The sequence below is a fragment of the Myripristis murdjan genome, chromosome 14, assembly GCF_902150065.1.
Source record: "Myripristis murdjan chromosome 14, fMyrMur1.1, whole genome shotgun sequence".
Classification (NCBI taxonomy): Eukaryota; Metazoa; Chordata; class Actinopteri; order Holocentriformes; family Holocentridae; genus Myripristis; species Myripristis murdjan.
This window is the reverse complement of record NC_043993.1, coordinates 35,655,458-35,674,258: the sequence shown is the minus strand read 5'-3', so window position 1 is coordinate 35,674,258 and position 18,801 is coordinate 35,655,458. Positions and strand designations below refer to the sequence as shown.

Below are 18,801 nucleotides of genomic sequence, written 5' to 3'. Positions count from 1 at the left end.
CTGGCAGAAACTCCCACAGACACTCCAACATCTGGCAGAAAGCCTCCCAGAAGAGTGGAAGCTGTTCTGCTGCAAAGGACCAACTCCATATTAAAGCCTCTGGATTTAGAATGGAGCTCAGAGAAGCTCCTGCAGGTGGGCCAATACTGTTGTCCATATAGTGTGTGTGTATGTGTGTGTGTGTGTGTGTGTGTAGATTTATATGGCTGCGATGACAATAAAAGGAACTTGAATTTGTGTCCATAGCCCATAATGCACATTTGAGCTCTGACATTTCTAAACAGGGAAATAAACGATCTTTGTCAGGAAACGTGGACAGAAACACGATCAAAAGCCATATTAATGTTTTATTAGATGGCATGACACCATTTCCTCAAAGAAAAAAAAAAAAAACAACAAAACAAAACACTGTTCTCTGACAAATATCATACAAGAGAAACCATCCTATCACAAAGAATTCACACATGCCCATAGGTACAAAGAAAATAAACCAGATTGAACCAGTGATCAAAGACAATTAGCAACTCTGCACCTTTATGGCGGCAGACCGAAATGCTGTTGATGACACTGAAGCAGCGGCAAATATTAGTGTTAAGTAAGAAACACCTAAGAACAACCCATTAACACAGACTTTCTACATTAGTGTAAAAAGAAAGACTATATTATAAATCCCAAAACGGTTCTTAGTAGCAGTACATCAAAAAACAAAGAGGAGCATAGACTCCACTGTGACCAGATTATTTAAATTCAGTGGGATTATCAAAACATCACGATAATTACGTAACCGTCTTCATCACATGACACGGTGCAGATGTCTCAGCTTTGTTTTTCACGGCTAAGTGAGTTTTGATGAACCAGCTGGTGACACAAACTCTGTGGACACATTCCATCTCTCAGGTCTGCAGAATGGTTCATATCTACTTTTTAATGATGTAACGAAGAGGAAAACAGCTCACTTTTCCACATGAGAAAGCCTCTGATGCGTCTGTGCTCCAAACAGCTGGAGGCGAGCGGCGTTCCCTGTTCCTGTGAGCTCGGGGCGAGGGGCAGCTCTCATCTTCAGGTAATTTCCAATAAAATATCTGTTATGTGAGTTCTTTTTCCACATTAGCATGCTAGTGAATGCAATAAAAGCACAATAAATGCAGCATCGTGCACAAAATTATTATTATGCAATGCGCTTACAAGCATATTGTTTCTGTTTGCATGCCTCCTCAGCCCCTGCAGGATCATCACAGTTCACACATTTGGCTTCTCCAAATATCATCTCATAGAGTCTTAAGTTTGTTTGTTTTTTTTTTTTTTTCCTCAAGAGAATGCTGATAATCTAAATTTTAAAATGTAATTTGAAAGAAAAACAAAGCAGTGACGGTGGCTGGAAATCTCAGAGGTGTCACATTATTTCTAAATGATTAAGCTCTTTCAGTGAAACATCATCAAAAGCAATAAAAACGACGGTCAAAGCAGCGTTTGCTTGTATCCACAAGTGTGAAGGCCGGTATCAAGGCCTCAGCTTATCTTAAGAATTACACTGAACAAAAATATCAAGGTGAAGTTTTGGTTCAACATTCAGGCCCCGTTTACACGACAACGGTTCTGATGAAAACGTATTCCTTTGCGGTTTTTTTAAAAAGTTACGCTGTGAGAACGATCCTCGAACACGCGGATCCGCAAAAACAACTGAAAACGCTGTAGTGTGCACGCCAGGCCAGCAGGTGGCGGTGTAACTTTGCAATGTAACACCACGGAGTAGCAGAAACGCTTTGGCGGCACCGCGCCACCATCGCTTTCACAAGAATTTCGTTTTGCCACTTTCCACGGCGGCACTATCAAAAAATCCCACTCTGGAACCCGGTTTCCAAAGTTTGCGTTTTCAGGCACCAAAAACAAAGCTGTCGTGTAAATGAAAGGCCAAACCGCGACAAAAGTTTACCGTTCTTTGTGAAAATCGTTGTCGTGTAAACGGCACCCAAGTCTCCTGTCATTTTCCCATAAAATTTGACTTCTTGCAAATCCGGATCATTAACAGAGTAAACCTTTGAAACCGTTTATATTTTTGTTAAGTACACTCATCACCCACAAGGCATTCATATTTGGTAAGCAAGATAACCGTTAAATACAGAGAGTGAAGCTGTCCACAGCTCAGCGTCTGAGCGGTGGGGCTGTGGAACTCAGTTGTTTGGTTTCGGCGAGCTCTGCCGGCTTTGTACACGGGGCCGCGGTGCAGCAGGCGGATCGAGCCATTTCACAAAGCAGCGACCAAAGACCGCAGTCTGTTTTCTACATGGCATCTTCCTCAAAATCCACAAAATAATATACAACCGTGTCATGAGGACTTTCCTCATCAGAAAGAGCTTTTCCTGCCCGCTGACGTAGGAGCTCCCATCGCCCGCTCCACCACAAACACTATCAGGAGGCCTGTGCCCTTGCTAGTGGGAAATGAAGCCCGGCTGGCTCCATGTTCAGCTTCGCTCCAGCTGTGAACGGACGCTCGTTTCAGTCCTCCGTGTCGGGCCGGACGCCGAACACCACGTGGAGCTCTTCGGCCGAATAGCCGAGGAGCTTCTCGAGGTTGCAGACGAAGCGGTACACGTAGCGCTTCCCCGACGTCTTGTGAATGATGTTCTTGTCGTAGTAATAGCGAAGGCCGCGGCTCAACTTCTCGTAATTCATCTTGGGCTTGTTCTTCCTCTGGCCCCAGCGCTGAGCCACCTGCAGAGGGACAAAACAACAAACAACGACTTTACCTTTATTTTATTATTATTTATTTATTATTATTATTATTTATTATTATTATTTTTGAGATATTACTGTGCAATATTTCATAAACTGATAGAAAAAGCGAGAGAAGTCACCCCACCTCGTCAGGGTCGGTGAGTTTGAACTCCCATCCGTCTCCCGTCCAGCTGATGATGGACTGGCAGTTTTTATCAGTCAGGAGCTCCAGCAGAAATTGCCAGAGCTGGATCGGTCCACTTCCTGTGTGAGAACAGAGACATTAGGTTAGTAGGTGGGACGTTTACACTGTTTTCACATATTAAAGATATAACGCAGCGAATGAAAAAATATGGCCTATTCAGATTCGATTAATAAATAAAAAAAGGATCTTAAATGTAAGATACATGACTCAGAAAACTGGGAAACAGAAAGTAATTGAAAAAAAAAACTCCAAGAAGAACAGATGATATTCAATAACAACAAAGTATAAAATACAAGAAAGTCAGATTCATTTAAATATACCTAATGCGCCTGTGAAATATATGAAGAGCTCATTTACAAAAACAGATATCTCCATTTGAATTTATTAAACCTTTTTAAACTTTTTTGAATTTTATTAAAATTGACTTTATATTTATTTCTATTTTTTATATGTTTATTTAGCCTGGCATAATTTTTATTATCCTGAATCATGCTTTGTGTGTGTGTGTGTGTGTGTGTATATGTGTGTGTGTACTCCAAGCAGTATCAGTGAAAAAGGTGTATTCATTTTAAGAATGGCTTTTATCTGTTTTTGCAAATGAACTCTTCATATCTATTATTGCAGCATCAGAAACAGTTTGCTGCTGCAATATATTTTAAGTTATTTCTAAGAATAAAGCATATTTCATGAACGAGAGATGAAGTCCTTGTGATTTTATGGCAGGACAAATTAATTTGATATGCTACTTTATACAGAAACTTTATACAGGAAAATATGAGAAGGGATGAACTCATGACGGTAACAAGCCAATGTGCCGCCTTAAAACCTGAGCATAAGTTTCACAGTATTTGTATGTATGTATATGTGCAGCTACATATCAAATCCACACATCCCAGGTGAATTCTTGAATCTTAAATCAGGTTTTGATTCTTGGACCTTACCGGTGAACCTGGCCAGGGCGGCCGCTGGCACTGCCGGCTTTCCTGCTTCAGAGAGCTCATTCCTCCCCTGGATGTAGTCCTTGAATGACAAACTCTGCTGGCTGAAGCCGAGCGACGCCGCGCTGTGCTCATCGTCGAAGCTGTCGAGGGACGGGACCCTCTGCGTGTCGGCGAGCGACGACTGGCTGCCCCACGAGCGGAGGCCCTCGTAGTTCTCCACGCTGTCCAGTGAACTCTGGTCTTGAAGTGAAACTGCAAGAGAGAAATTGAGCACGGAGGCATTAAAGCTGGTGAAAACAACATTTTCAGACCTTAAAAAACAACTTTGCCATCGAAAGTTTTTACGACGCTGTGTGTTGTATTGTATTGCTGTGCTGAGTATTCCTTGTTTATAGTGTTTATATTGCTTGCTGCTATTTATTATCTGTTTATACTGTAAATTCCTACATCTACGCACACTTTTTTGCACATTGTGTACTCAGATCCCTGGTGTCATCTTTTATTCTTTATTTTTTTATTTATTTAATCTTGTAATCTGTGGATACTGTTGAAAACTGTGAATTTCCTTTGGGATGAATAAAGTATCTATCTATCTCTATCAATCTTTTCCTTCATCGGGTCTGGTTAGTGCTCAGATGGTCCAGCAGGTCCTTCATCTATTGAAGGAAACTCAACAGTACTACACACAACACGACCTACAGAAGATATGCATACTGCAAAAAAAAGAGCTATTAGGATAGTAAATCATGCTGGACATCGAGAGCATACCGACCTTTGGTTTTTAAAGTCACACACATTGAAATTTATAGATTTAGTTGAATTTAAAACTGCCTGAGTTATGTATAAGGTGATAAATAATTCATTCTTTGGAAAAGCCCTGATGTGGCGATAAAAAATGTGCACTAACATTAAAAAAAAATTCAAATGCAGCCATAAAAACAATTATTCACGGACAAGTATAAAATAGAGGAGCTCCAAAAATGTGTGAATATGTATTTGTTTTTTTTTGTTTTTTTCCCCCTCCTATTTTTGTTATTTTCCATTTTTATGTTATCTGCATTGGCTGAGAGGAAGGGGCAGGACCAGGTCAGCTTGTTGCTTCCTTCTCAAACGAACTGTGTGTTTTCTTCAAGTCGACCGTTTGATGTTTTGTTTAGTGAGATCATTTGTGTATCTTACATTCGGTGATCTATTTGTTGGATCTGTTCAAGAAAAATAAAGATTCAAAAAAGACCAAACCCGAGTGTGAACGTGTGTTTTCAGTGATTCTGGTTGTTTAAGACCACGTGAGCGAGTCAGACGTACAGGGTTTGGACATGGAGCCGGCGCTGGAGAAGTGCTGGCTCTCGGTCATGTAGCTGAGGTCCAGCTGGGGTTTGGACGGCGGGAAGAACTCCTGGTCCAGGATCAGAGCAGACGTCTTGTCGGAGCTCTCGAACAGCTGCCTCAGCAGACTGTTCCCGCTCGCGTGAAGCTGCACGGCTGCACGGCTGTCATCTGCGTCCGAGTGGAGAAGAACAGAGAAGAGCACAACATGTCTGTAAACGCACCAGGTCAACTAAAGGGACTGGACAGCAGCAAAATGTAAAAAAAAAATCACCTAAAATGACATTGTGTACCTTTAGTTAGCTTTCATTAGCCGCTTCATTCAATGCTCTATGAATACATTTGAGTATTTGTAAATACAACTAAAATATGAAAACATCACTATGGCTGAAAGGGCTGAGTTCCTACCAGCAGAGCTCATCCAGTGAACTGCAGAGGGAACAATGCCGCTCTGGGTTTCTGACATCGCCTCATCTTCTTGGCATTCTGGAGAAGAAGAAAAACAAAAAAAAAACAATAGAGACATGAGACTGCAGCGTCCCGTCGCACACAATGTTCAATTTCCGAAAAAAAAGACACGGTCAACAGGCTTGGAGATGCAGCTACTTCACTGTGTGTGAAGCTTGATGTTCGATGGTGTTTTCTGCTTTGAAGAGCTCTTCAGTTTTGAACACTACCATCAGCAAAGAAAGTGGGTTTTTTTTTTGGTTTTGAGCATCAAACGCTCCCCATCTTCTCTGTTTCATGCACTCTTACCCGTTTGAGTCAAGGTTTTTGCACTGGTTTTCATGTGGTAACAGACCAGAAAAAGATCTGCACTCACTTATTTATTTGTTATAAGTGAGTGCTTTTTCAACATTTTGGCGGCGGCGCATGCTCACCAGGGGCCGGATTCTCTAAAAGTTCTTACGATTAAATTTCCTCTTGTGGTTAATTAAGACGACCTTTACCTGTCTTAAAGTTACGATACTATTCAAGAAAAATAGTAAGATAATTTATTTCAAGAATCCCTTTTATTCTTAAGAAAAAGCATAAGAATAAAGTTGAGAGCATTCTTAAGATCTTTTGTTTGTGAATTCAAAAATATCTTAAGATTTGTCTTAAACCCAAATACAAGAATAAAATGGAACTTAAGAGGAAATTTAATCGTAAGAACCTTTAGAGAATCCGGCCCCGGATCATTTAGCGGTGCTGCTTCAGGCTCCTGTGTTTGCCTTCATGTCATGTCCCTGCGTGTCCCGACAGGAGCAGAGACAGTCAGCCTGTTGATTTCCACAGGTTCTCAGCCGGGACGCGCCCTTCACCTCCACCGTGCTAATCCTCTAATCACTGCCACGTTCGCTTCAGGAATGAGCAGCGTGCTTTTCCACAGCCAATTTTGATTTCGTTTTTTGACTGAAACGCATTTTAGTTTTAGTCACATTTTAGTAGTGAATTTTGTTAGTTTTAATCTAGTTCTTGTCACCAAAAACTAGATTTTTTTTGGCTGTAAATTCCTCATTAAATTAATTGTCAGTGACTATTATACACAGACTGATATACATTCCTCATTATAGCTTCTTGTATTTTGTATATTATGTTTGGTTTTTTTGATACTTTATATTGTACTTCATATTAAAAGTAAAGTTTGCCCATATTTGTGTTCTCTTCCAAACTGAGGTCAGTTTATTCTTCATCCATCTTTTTCTGGCATTCTTGTCTTTTTTTAAAAATATGTTGATGAAAAATGTAGTGATATTTTGTCATAGTTTTTGTCAACAAAGGTTCGTTTTTGTTTACTTTTCATCAAAACTCAATTTTCAAGTTAATGTCGTAAATTTACGAGAGAAAAAAGTTGGATATTCTCTGAGGTGGAAGTGGTACATTTATAAGAAAAAACTCACAAACTTATGAGGACAAAATTCGGAGATTATTATGTCACAAATTTGCAAGGAAAGAAAAGTGGAAGCTAGTTTGTTCTCCTCCTGTGGGATCCAGTCAGAAGGAAATCCTGCTGGTCTGAGTCCAGAACCCCAGTCTCCTCCTCAGCATCTGGACTCTGAAGAGACGTTGCTGTGACTTGGGCCGATTCAGAAGAAAACAATCTGCTGATTCTGGGCTCAGATCAGCAGGATCTCCTTGTTCCTGAATCCCATGTCAGAGTAGAATTTGCGACTTTAACTTTTCTTTTTCTTCGCAGATTGCTGTTTCTCGTTTACCTTTCATCATCTGATCCAGATGCTCCCACAAAATGTCGCCCACAAAGTCGGGCGCCAGCTGCAGGAAGGCGTCCTTGTCCAGATCGCAGAGCTGCTGTCCGGTCATGTTAAACTTAACGTAGTCGACCTCGGCCAGGCTGAACTCGCTGACCGCCCACTGCAGCCACTGCAGCACGTGCTGCCGGGTCCACCTGCAGGGGTCTGCACACACAACAACACACAACACACACACAACAGAAACCTTTAGTTAAAAAAGTCCACATCTGGAAACAAATCACACTGTCAGAGCTCATCAATTTGTGATCAATTTGTGAAAATTAAATCAAAAGGTCAGTAAGGCTGTGTCACTGTTACGATGTGAATCCTCAGGGCCTGTCTGCAGGATTTGAATTGTAAAGATTTGATTTCATCCACTTAACAGAATTCACATTGTTTATTTAGATTTTTCATTTTTGGGGGGGAAATTTTCTTTTTCTTTTCTTTTTTATCTTTACAAATTTTCAGAATCAGAATCAGAAATACTTCATTGATCCCTGAGGGTATATTGGGTCAGTTGCAAGAGAAGAATGAAATTATAAAAAAATAAAAATATACACACGGATCTTGCACCGTTGAATTGTTATCAAATCCTACAGGTGCATAGTTAAATAAACAGTTTCAATAGTGCAGAGATAGTAAAAAAAAAACATTTTCTGGGTGTAATTTTGTAGCAATTTAAGTTTAAATATACTGTACACTCATAATAAAATAAAGATTTTTCTTGTATTTATACGTCAGCTAGCTTTGACTAGAATGATGAAATGTTGTACACTTTATTGTCCCAGGGGGTAGATTTTCTTTGGACTCAGGTGTCAGTGCATAACAATGAGTCATCAGACGCATAAATACAGATCGACTTACTTTTGGAGATGCCACAGCTCAGCTGCACCTTGGAGAAGCCGCTGAAACTGGCCTTGAGGGCTTGACTCATCACTGCTTTACTGCACGGAGTCAGCAGAGGCACTGAACAATGGTCCAGGTCTGCAGGAAAAACAACGAAAAGAAATATCAGGTCAATTTGCAAATACACCTGCCACACCTTGAATAAACAGTCCTGTAACATATATCAGGACAGGCAAACTGTCACACAGATAACTGCTTCGGCGATGGCATAATTACTGGAACCATATGCAGTATCGTCAATCCTCTGGTGTTATCTTTGGGGACTTTTACAGAGGATGGTGTCGGTTCACTCTGAAATTTACTTTGATTTCAAATGCTGAAACTGAAAGTGCAATTCTGAGAAACCTTTCACATGACGGCTCTTTTATTTAGTATGTAGGCTATGTCATTTAAACTTTTGAAACCTCAGAAAATGACCTGATTTCTTTCAAAAACATCGGGTGACGAGCGAATTTACAAGAAATACCATAAAAATTTGCAAGAAATTAGTAAAATGCTACATGACAATGACCCGAAAATTAGCAAAAAGGTTAGTCGAAACCTACGAGAAAATTGCCTGAAAATTAGAAAATAGAAAACATTAGCAAAAAAACACATCACATTATATTTTGAAGATACAATCAGTGGCCACTTTATCAGCTCTACCTGTATAATCTAATCTAATCTAATCTAATCCAGCTGTTGTGCCATAAAGTTTCCTCTCCTGCTGCCTATAATGCTCAGCTTTTCTTGTTGTCACGGTAACAGAGGTGTTCATTCACTTCTATGTTTGGCATTGAGCTCATAGTTAGTGCTGCTGTTGGACTGGACTGCACTTTACTGACAGCTGTTTCCACTATTCTGTCCACCCTCATGTATTATAAATAGGGAGGACAAAAAATTAGAAACCCCTCTCAGTGTAATGTAGTCCAGTAGCAGACCTCTGCAAACTACAACCTCAGTAATAAACACAGAATTAAAGTGACACATTCTGAACAATGTCAACACAAACTGAACATTATAAATTTTCTTAAAAGGTAGAGTTTATGGCAGAGCTGCTGAGCTGAACTGGTCAGACTGGACAGGTGGAGCTGAGAAAGTGGACAGAGTGTATAAATAAATAAATAAATAAATAAAACGATGCCATATGATATACAGGGTGCAGCTCATAAACCTACAAATGTTGGTCGAGGGCCAGTAGTGTTTAATAAAGGGCTGTTTTCCGAGCCCCACCCATCGGCTGGGTACGTTGGATTACAATCTCACCACTAAAAGCTGATGTCTTGTGCCGAGAACAGTGCGAGTGAAATCTTGTCGCACACACAGCGAGTATCTCAAGGACTCTATAGGCTCACAACATAAAAGCCGCCCCTTTAGCTGCAGTTTCTGTTGCCATCCTGAAATGAGTCAACAAACTGTTTTTCTTTCATCACTGAGCTGTGTGGCAGTTTGAGTGTTACAGTGCACACTAGTCATGAGCATGTGATGCATACCTTGTGGTAAACAATCCAGCCCCGAGGGCACTTCTTGAAGTGACTGTTCATCATCTGAAGGGAGGTAGTGTCCCATCAGCAGAGACATGGGGTCTTCAAACAAGTCAAACGCGAGCTGCCTCTGTAATAAACAGCAGGAGAGAAATAAAAGATAGAGAAAAGACAAAGACATAATACTGACAATAAACCCACATTCTTATCAGTGCATGTTATCAGACGGGGCAGACTGTGTGCAGCCAGTTCTATGGGTGACTAAGTTAACCCACAGGTACTCCGACTTACTCATGAAAAACTTCAATTACTCTAATCTGATCAGGTTTATGGTGCTCCAAAAGCAAAAGATAACAGTGCAGAGGGAACAAAAACACACGGGCACTCCCTTTCTGCGAAGCTTAGCCTTATCTGTCATCATCAGTCTAAATGAAAAGAAAAGGCTGTGTTGCCTGAGCCAGGCCTGGCTGTCAGCCACCAGGGAGACGAACCATATATGGGCTTTCCTCTTCCTTAATTTGATGCCAGTGGTTGGCAGCTTCATTAGTCCTCTCTCTTCCTGCTCCTGAGCCGAGAAAACAGACACGGCCCCAACATGCAGCTACGATAACATTTCCCTCATCTACATGAGGATGCCATGTAATGATATAGATACCGACACAATAGAGTTCTTAAATATGTTTAAATTCATAATGTGAGCCCTTTGATTTGACTCTAAGAAATCTTTAAATGTAAAGGATTTGAAGACTGATGTGCATCACCTACATTTTTCACTAGCATTTATGTTTCACACTTGCTGTATATGACAGGTAACATCATGGCAAACTATTTTCATTATTTTTGTTATGTAAATCATATATATGTACAGCCTGTTTATCATAAATGGAGACATACTGGTAGAGCAAAGACACAGACGGGTGCACTGACAATCTTTACTTTTCGTCCATAACCTCTCAGACAAGAAAATGATGATGATGATGATGATGAATCAACGTGGCCTTCAAGGTCCTGGAGCTGTTCTCTAATCCAGCTAGTTGCCAAGGGGACCAGCAAACTACACCAAGTAAACCAGAGTCTGAAGGCATTCTGTCTCTCTGTTCACATCCACGTTTTTGTACGTGTCTGTGCCTGTCATCATGTTTTATTGTTTCTAATGAACTGAAACCAGATGAATGACGGCTGTGGCATTAACAGACCAAACACACAAATAAATAAACAGACAAGTGATGTACTGTGTGTGTTAATACCTTGAGGGTGGACTGACGGCCAGTGGACAGTGGAGCACATTGATCCATGCTGAGGTGTATTATGTATCTACAACAGGTTGGAGAGAAAACAATATATCACTGCGTCCATCACAATCTCTTGGAAATCAAATACATACAAATATTCAGTGAAGCACACATTAAAATATTAAACTCATCAGCCTTGAAATAAAACTACTTCATTACAGTAAATATCTCAAAAATGGGACTTTTTGCAGTAAGCACATGATTCCTATCTGACAGCTGATTTACTGCGGTGATCGCATTTGATATTTATATGCAGATAGGTATCACTTTAATTTCATATGGAGAGAATATGAGAGATACAGAGCGTCAGTTCAAGTCAACGGAACGTGATTTACGACTGAAAAAATGAACGTCTTATCGAAGAAAAACAGCTAGAAAGACATTTTTCTTGTTACAAATAGGCGACATCACTACTTAACTTCCATTTCTATCGTTTTCTGACATTTTCTGACATCGTTAAAATAAGCAACGACGCCACGTTACGGGAGGAAAAGCCGACCTGAGGCAGCTGCCACCCGCCCACTGACAGCCACACAGCCGCTTACCTGTTGAATTACACGGCAACTCTGGTGGTAGCTACAGCCGAGCAGCGCACAGCCTCCCCGGTGGTTGTATTTAGAAAAAAGGTTGAGAGATATCCTACAGCCGGTGGTAGTAAGGTAGTGAGATTAATCCACAGAGAGTGAATGTACGCCACAGTGAGCCTGGGTGTGTGTGAGTGTGTGTGTGTGTGTGAGTGTGTGTGGGCTGGCTGTGTTTCGGTGTGAGGTGACCAAACCCTCCGGCTCTGCTCTTCCTGGAGCTCACAGCGAGCTGGGCGGGGTTAACACGGACGCGCTCTCCTCTCCCGCACGGAGCGGTACGCCAGGCTCCGTTCATAATCTAGCAATTTCAAGTCTCCTTGCCTTTAGGGAAATTAATCCCTTCCAAAACATAGATTAATATTTCTTAGGTACTGCCGAGAGACACGCGGCTGATTTCGGCGTACTAATTATTCACCAAACAACAGTTTTAACACTTGAAATAGCCTACATCCTCAGTTTATCTAATTCACATTGCTTCCTTATTCAGTGTTACTGGAACTGATGGCAAACTGTGAGAAGAACAGACTAGTTACAGTTTTCTGCAAGAAGAAGTGCTTGTGTACATCATAGCTATGCACAATCCACCGGTGGCTCATAACTATTTAATTAAAATATGTTTTTCCATTTCTTTTTCTTTCTTGCTTTCTTTTCTTTTCTTCTTTTTTTTTTTTTTCTCAAACGGATTTCGGGAAATGGATTTCTTCACTCTGGGTCCACCAGAGTTTCATCATAGGCTACGCAGTGGAAAATTATCAGGCCACACCCACAGAAACACAGCACATACTGAACTGATAATGGGTAAGGATAATACTCTGGTTCAACTATAAATAAACTTAAAAAAAAAAAAAAAAAAAAAAAAAAAAAAACACTGACGCCTCTCAATTGGAAATAGTGCTATAAAAGCAATACAGTTGAGACATAGAGCGCATACTGAACTGATGATGTGGGATGATAAGACTCTGGTTAAACTTTAAAAGAAAAAAAGACAGAAAAAACCCTGCTGCCTCTCCATGTATGCTCAGTGGTTTCAGTAAATTGCCATCCATTTCCAACTAACTACATTTTAAGATTTCTTTCCCAGAGCAGGTCTTTAGTTATTCCTCCTCAGAATTTCAACCAATTTACATCAAACTTGCATTAAAGTGTCTCTTGTCCTCTGTAGAACTGTTACACTACTCACAAAAAGTTAAGGATATTTGGCTTTTGGGTGAAATTTATGTAAAATGTAAAATGTTCACGCTACAGTGATATTATATCATGAAAGTAGGGCATTTAAGTAGAAGCATACACTGGTGATTTCCTCATCTCAAATAATTTCTTGAAACAAAAGCCAACAACAGTGGTGGATATACCACAACCAAAAATGTCAGTGTCAATAACTTGTCATGTGCCCTTGAGCATCAATTACAGCTTGACAACGACGTCTCATGCTGTTCACAAGTCGACTTATTGTCTGCTGAGGCATGGAATCCCACTCTTCTTGAAGGGCGGCCCTCAGGACATTGAGGTTCTGGGGTACAGAGCTCCGAGCCTCTACACGGCGACTCAGCTGATCCCATAGGTTTTCTATGGGATGCAGGTCTGAGAAAGTGCAGGCCACTCCATCTGAGGTACCCCAGTCTCCAGCAGCCGTTCCCTAATGATACGACCTCGATGAGCTGGAGCATCAAACACCTGTTGTGAATTTTGCCGTTAAACTCCTTGTTAGAGAACAGCAACTTGTGCAAAAAGTACTGAAACACTGAACAGTTGGACATGTGCATTCAAAAGTTTACAGAAGGTCACATTAAATTCACCTGTAAAGGTTATAATGCATTTTAGGTTCATCCTGAAATTTCACCCGAAAGCCGAATATCCCTAACTTTTTGTGAGTAGTATATATAGATAATTAATAAGTCTAATAGTTTGGATTTTATCATAGAAACATAATCCCAAATAAAATTGTCTGTAAGGCTTAGGCCATGCATCAACATATAATTTAAATACATATTGAGGAATGTTTACTAATTGTACCCACAAAAGCACAAAACATTGTTGTGATTAGACTGATAGACTGAAATTTTATCCATACCCATCCATCCCAGTGTAATAGATCCTCCAAGTGTGGTCCATCAACTCCTTCCTTGTCGAGTTAAGAGTTAAAACTCTTCGCTGTCATAGTTAAGGTTAGGAAAAGGTCACCATTCGGGTTCAAATGCTTTTGTCTTCATGGTAAACAAATGCTGGTCTCACTTCTTATGGGAATCAACTCCAGTCTTACACCTGAAAATCCTGTGTTACAGACTGACCCATCAATGCATTACTTCAGGCTGTAAACACAGATCATCGTCATACTCATCCATAAAGTTACCTCATGTTGTAAAGTGGGTGTGTCATGTTGTACTGCGAATATGCAGTAAAACCCTTCTCTGCAAATCAGATTTATTTCTCAAATCAGATCTTTAAGACAGACTGATCGCACTATAAATGGCAAGTGACCGGGTTTGTGTGTCCAGATCCCACTATCCTATCTATATGGGTTGCTGTGGTAACGACGTAGGCATCAGTAACTACGTATGCTGATGACATGGCTTTCTAACGCAGAAGCTTGAGAAACGTACTGAAGCCTCTCCCCAGCTGACAATTTATTTCAGCGTCTGTCCACAGGTTGCTGTTCTGTGGCCGCTCTGATGGACGTCCGTCACTCTGGATTAGGGTGTGGATACCCGACCCGAGCCCTTCGGACACTGTCAGGACCCAGTGCGTCGGGCCGGGTTTGGACAAATATTTAGAAATTATGTTCAGGTTAGGTCACATCAGTGTTATTTCAATGAAAATGATGGACTTACTGTCTGTTCTGGGCAACTTCCTCTTTAGCGCTGGGGTTAACATGATGACGCTGAATGCAACACGTAGGCTTATTCAGGCAGGTAAATGTAACCTAGCAATGGAGGATGAGCATAATCTTGGGCTTGGTTACTATAGACAAACATATGCAGCCCGAGCTGAACTCGGCTCTGGATGTGATGCTGCCGTGGTGTGGCTCATTGTGAGTGACACAAAAGACAGTTTGAAATCTGATTGAGTGGCTGCAGCATCAGAGCTGAGACGGATCTGTAGAACTCTGACTGAAATCTCACAGTGTTTTGCTTTTGAGTTTGAGAACTCTCACCTTCCACCTCATTTACAGCTGCAATACTTCATTTGGGTGCAAAGTTTAGCTCTCCTTGCGCTGTTGTTCTATATGACCAAAATCCAGGTGTGTCCTTGTAAGTGCTGAATTGTAAAACTACTCCACTTTAAATATTGGAGCGATGGGCCTGTGGGATAATTTCTAGTGGACCAGTTCTAGTGACACATGACTTCTTCATGACCACACCCACACCAAGGACTGCGAGGTGCCCCTGGTCTGCACTGAGTTTGGTTATTAACAGACAAGACAATGAAAACAGAAGATATGTTGCTGCCAATATTATTGTCACAGTATAAAATAAAACAAGCATTTTCAAACCAATAGCACCACAGAGTGTGTTGTGAATAAGCGCCACAGCTGCATGGAGGATCCAGTCTAACTGCACTTTGTTGCAGTGCCAACCTAGATCAGTGGCTTTCAAAGTGGGGTCCGAGGACCCCCAGAAATCATTGAGGGGCTTCCAGGGGGTCCACAGCAAAATGAGACAAAATTTAGTTAAACTACAATATATATATACAGTACAGGCCAAAAGTTTGGACACACCTTCTCATTCAATGCGTTTTCTTTATTTTCATGACTATTTACATTGTAGATTCTCACTGAAGGAATCAAAACTATGAATGAACACATGTGGAGTTACGTACTTAACAAAAAAAGGTGAAATAACTGAAAACATGTTTTATATTCTAGTTTCTTCAAAATAGCCACCCTTTGCTCTGATTACTGCTTTGCACACTCTTGGCATTCTCTCGATGAGCTTCAAGAGGTAGTCACCTGAAATGGTTTTCCAAAAGTCTTGAAGGAGTTCCCAGAGGTGTTTAGCACTTGTTGGCCCCTTTGCTTTCACTCTGCGGTCCAGCTCACCCCAAACCATCTCGATTGGGTTCAGGTCCGGTGACTGTGGAGGCCAGGTCATCTGCCGCAGCACTCCATCACTCTCCTTCTTGGTCAAATAGCCCTTACACAGCCTGGAGGTGTGTTTGGGCTCATTGTCCTGTTGAAAAATAAATGATGGTCCAACTAAACGCAAACCGGATGGGATGGCATGTCGCTGCAGGATGCTGTGGTAGCCATGCTGGTTCAGTGTGCCTTCAATTTTGAATAAATCCCCAACAGTGTCACCAGCAAAACACCCCCACACCATCTCACCTCCTCCTCCATGCTTCACAGTGGGAACCAGGCATGTGGAATCCATCCGTTCACCTTTTCTGCGTCTCACAAAGACACGGCGGTTGGAACCAAAGATCTCAAATTTGGACTCATCAGACCAAAGCACAGATTTCCACTGGTCTAATGTCCATTCCTTGTGTTTCTTGGCCCAAACAAATCTCTTCTGCTTGTTGCCTCTCCTTAGCAGTGGTTTCCTAGCAGCTATTTGACCATGAAGGCCTGATTGGCGCAGTCTCCTCTTAACAGTTGTTCTAGAGATGGGTCTGCTGCTAGAACTCTGTGTGGCATTTATCTGCTCTCTGATCTGAGCTCCTGTTAACTTGCGATTTCTGAGGCTGGTGACTCGGATGAACTTGTCCTCAGAAGCAGAGGTGACTCTTGGTCTTCCTTTCCTGGGTCGGTCCTCATGTGTGCCAGTTTCGTTGTAGCGCTTGATGGTTGTTGCGACTCCACTTGGGGACACATTTAAAGTTTTTGCAATTTTCCGGACTGACTGACCTTCATTTCTTAAAGTAATGATGGCCACTCGTTTTTCTTTAGTTAGCTGATTGGTTCTTGCCATAATATGAATTTTAACAGTTGTCCAATAGGGCTGTTGGCTGTGTAGTAACCTGACTTCTGCACAACACAACTGATGGTCCCAACCCCATTGATAAAGCAAGAATTTCCACTAATTAACCCTGATAAGGCACACCTGTGAAGTGAAAACCATTTCAGGTGACTACCTCTTGAAGCTCATCGAGAGAATGCCAAGAGTGTGCAAAGCAGTAATCAGAGCAAATGGTGGCTATTTTGAAGAAACTAGAATATAAAACATGTTTTCAGTTATTTCACCTTTTTTTGTTAAGTACATAACTCCACATGTGTTCATTCATAGTTTTGATTCCTTCAGTGAGAATCTACAATGTAAATAGACATGAAAATAAAGAAAACGCATTGAATGAGAAGGTGTGTCCAAACTTTTGGCCTGTACTGTATATATATATATATATATATATATATATATATATATATATATATATATGTGTGTGTGTGTATATATATATATGTGTGTGTGTATATATATATATATATATATATATATAAATAGATAGATAGATATGAATGTGTGTGTGTGTGTGTGTGTGTGTGTGTGTGTGTGTGTGTGTGTATACACTCACAAAAATTTAGGGATATTCGGCTTTTGGTGAAATTTCAGGATGAACCTAAAATGCATTATAACCTTTACAGGTGAACTTAATGTGACCTTCTGTAAACTTTTGAATGCACATGTCCAACTGTTCAGTGTTTCAGTACTTTTTGCACAAGTTGCTGTTCTCTAACAAGGAGCTTAACGGCAGAATTCACAACAGGTGTTTGATCCATGAAACGACCAATAAATTTCCTGGTTCAATTAGAATTGGCATTTAAACAGTCCTCCTCATCATGCTGTTCACATCTTGACATCATAATAATTGACCAACAGTACCTCACCATTGCGAGGCTTCAAACAGGATGTTCTCAGACGGAAGTGGCCACTGAGCTTAGAGTGTCACAGAGTGTCATCAGCAGGTTGCAACAGAGATACAGAGAGACTGGAAGAGTCACAGAAAGGCATAGAAGTGGACGTCCTTTGGCCACATCCCACACTGATGACCGCTTCATTGTGAACGGTGCCCTGCGGAACCGGATGATGAATGCCACTCAACTCCAGGCATGTTTAAGGGAGGTGAGAGGCACCCAAGTGTCACGTCAGACCATTCGAAACCGTTTACATCAGCATGGTCTGCGTGGTAGACGACCTGCAAGGGTACCTGACCACACCACCAGGCACAGGTGTCATTGTCTTGCATGGGCCAGGGAGCATTTACGCTGGATGAGGGACCAGTGGGCCTCAGTGCTGTTCTCTGATGAGCTGATTCATGTTGAGCAGAAATGATGCCAACAATGTTGGAGACATCAAGGAGAGCACTATGCATCAGCCACTGTTGTCACCAGATGAGCCTTTGGTGGTGGTGTTGTTACTGTGTGGGCAGGTGTGTCTGGTCAGAACTGCCCTACACTTTGTGAATGGTAAAGTGACAAGCCCATACTACCTGAATAACATCATTAATCCAGTCATTGTGCCCCTGCATGACCAACACAGGCCTAATTTCATCTTCATGGACGACAATGCTCCAGCTCATCGAGGTTGCATCATTAGGGAACGGCTGCTGGAGACTGGGGATCCTCAGATGGAGTGGCCTGCACTTTCTCCAGACCTGAATCCCATAGAAAACCTATGGGATCCGCTGAGTCGCCGTGTAGAGGCTCGGAGCTCTGTACCCCAGAACCTCAATGTCCTGAGGGCCGCCCTTCAAGAAGAGTGGGATGCCATGCCTCAGCAGACAATAAGTCGACTTGTGAACAGCATGAGACGTCGTTGTCAAGCTGTAATTGATGCTCAAGGGCACATGACAAGTTATTGACACTGACATTTTTTGTTGTGGTATACCCACCACTGTTGTTGGCTTTTGTTTCAAGAAATTGTTTGAGATGAGGAAATCACCAGTGTATGCTTCTACTTAAATGCCCTACTTTCATGATATAATATCACTGTAGCGTGAACTTTTTACATTTTCCATAAATTTCACCCAAAAGCCAAATATCCCTAACTTTTTGTGAGAAGTACACACACACACACACACACACACACACATTTTTGCAATGTTTTTGGTAGTTTTCTGATCATTTTCTTGTAACATTTTACTAATGTCTTGCCATTGTTCAGGTCATTTTTTTATTTTTCTAATTGTTCAGGTAATTATTACTGTA

At 41.3% G+C, this 18,801-nt stretch overlaps 1 protein-coding gene across 1 annotated transcript; it reads right to left on the bottom strand.

The window, feature by feature from the left end:
• Positions 1 to 665: 665 nt before the first annotated feature.
• ets2 (v-ets avian erythroblastosis virus E26 oncogene homolog 2) lies at positions 666 to 11,863 on the bottom strand. Its single transcript, XM_030068920.1, has 10 exons — positions 11,628 to 11,863; positions 11,038 to 11,104; positions 9,800 to 9,920; positions 8,286 to 8,405; positions 7,386 to 7,586; positions 5,596 to 5,673; positions 5,167 to 5,358; positions 3,862 to 4,113; positions 2,861 to 2,979; positions 666 to 2,712 (listed from the first exon to the last, which is right to left on the bottom strand). Exons 2-10 carry the CDS (start codon positions 11,083 to 11,085, stop codon positions 2,497 to 2,499), a joined length of 1,347 nt encoding a protein of 448 aa, XP_029924780.1. The 5' UTR covers positions 11,086 to 11,104; positions 11,628 to 11,863; the 3' UTR covers positions 666 to 2,496.
• Between the last annotated feature and the right edge of the window lie 6,938 nt (positions 11,864 to 18,801).

What these genes read in the sequence shown, in the direction of transcription:
- ets2 (XM_030068920.1), bottom strand. Translation starts at nt 11,085, where the DNA reads ATGGATCAATGTGCTCCACTGTCCACTGGCCGTCAGTCCACCCTCAAG. An exon ending in GAGCTGTGGCATCTCCAAAA is followed by an intron (nt 7,587 to 8,285) that starts GTAAGTCGATCT and finishes TTGTGTGTGCAG; the next exon opens with ACCCCTGCAGGTGGACCCGG. An exon ending in TCTGGATCAGATGATGAAAG is followed by an intron (nt 5,674 to 7,385) that starts GTAAACGAGAAA and finishes CTTCTTCTCCAG; the next exon opens with AATGCCAAGAAGATGAGGCG.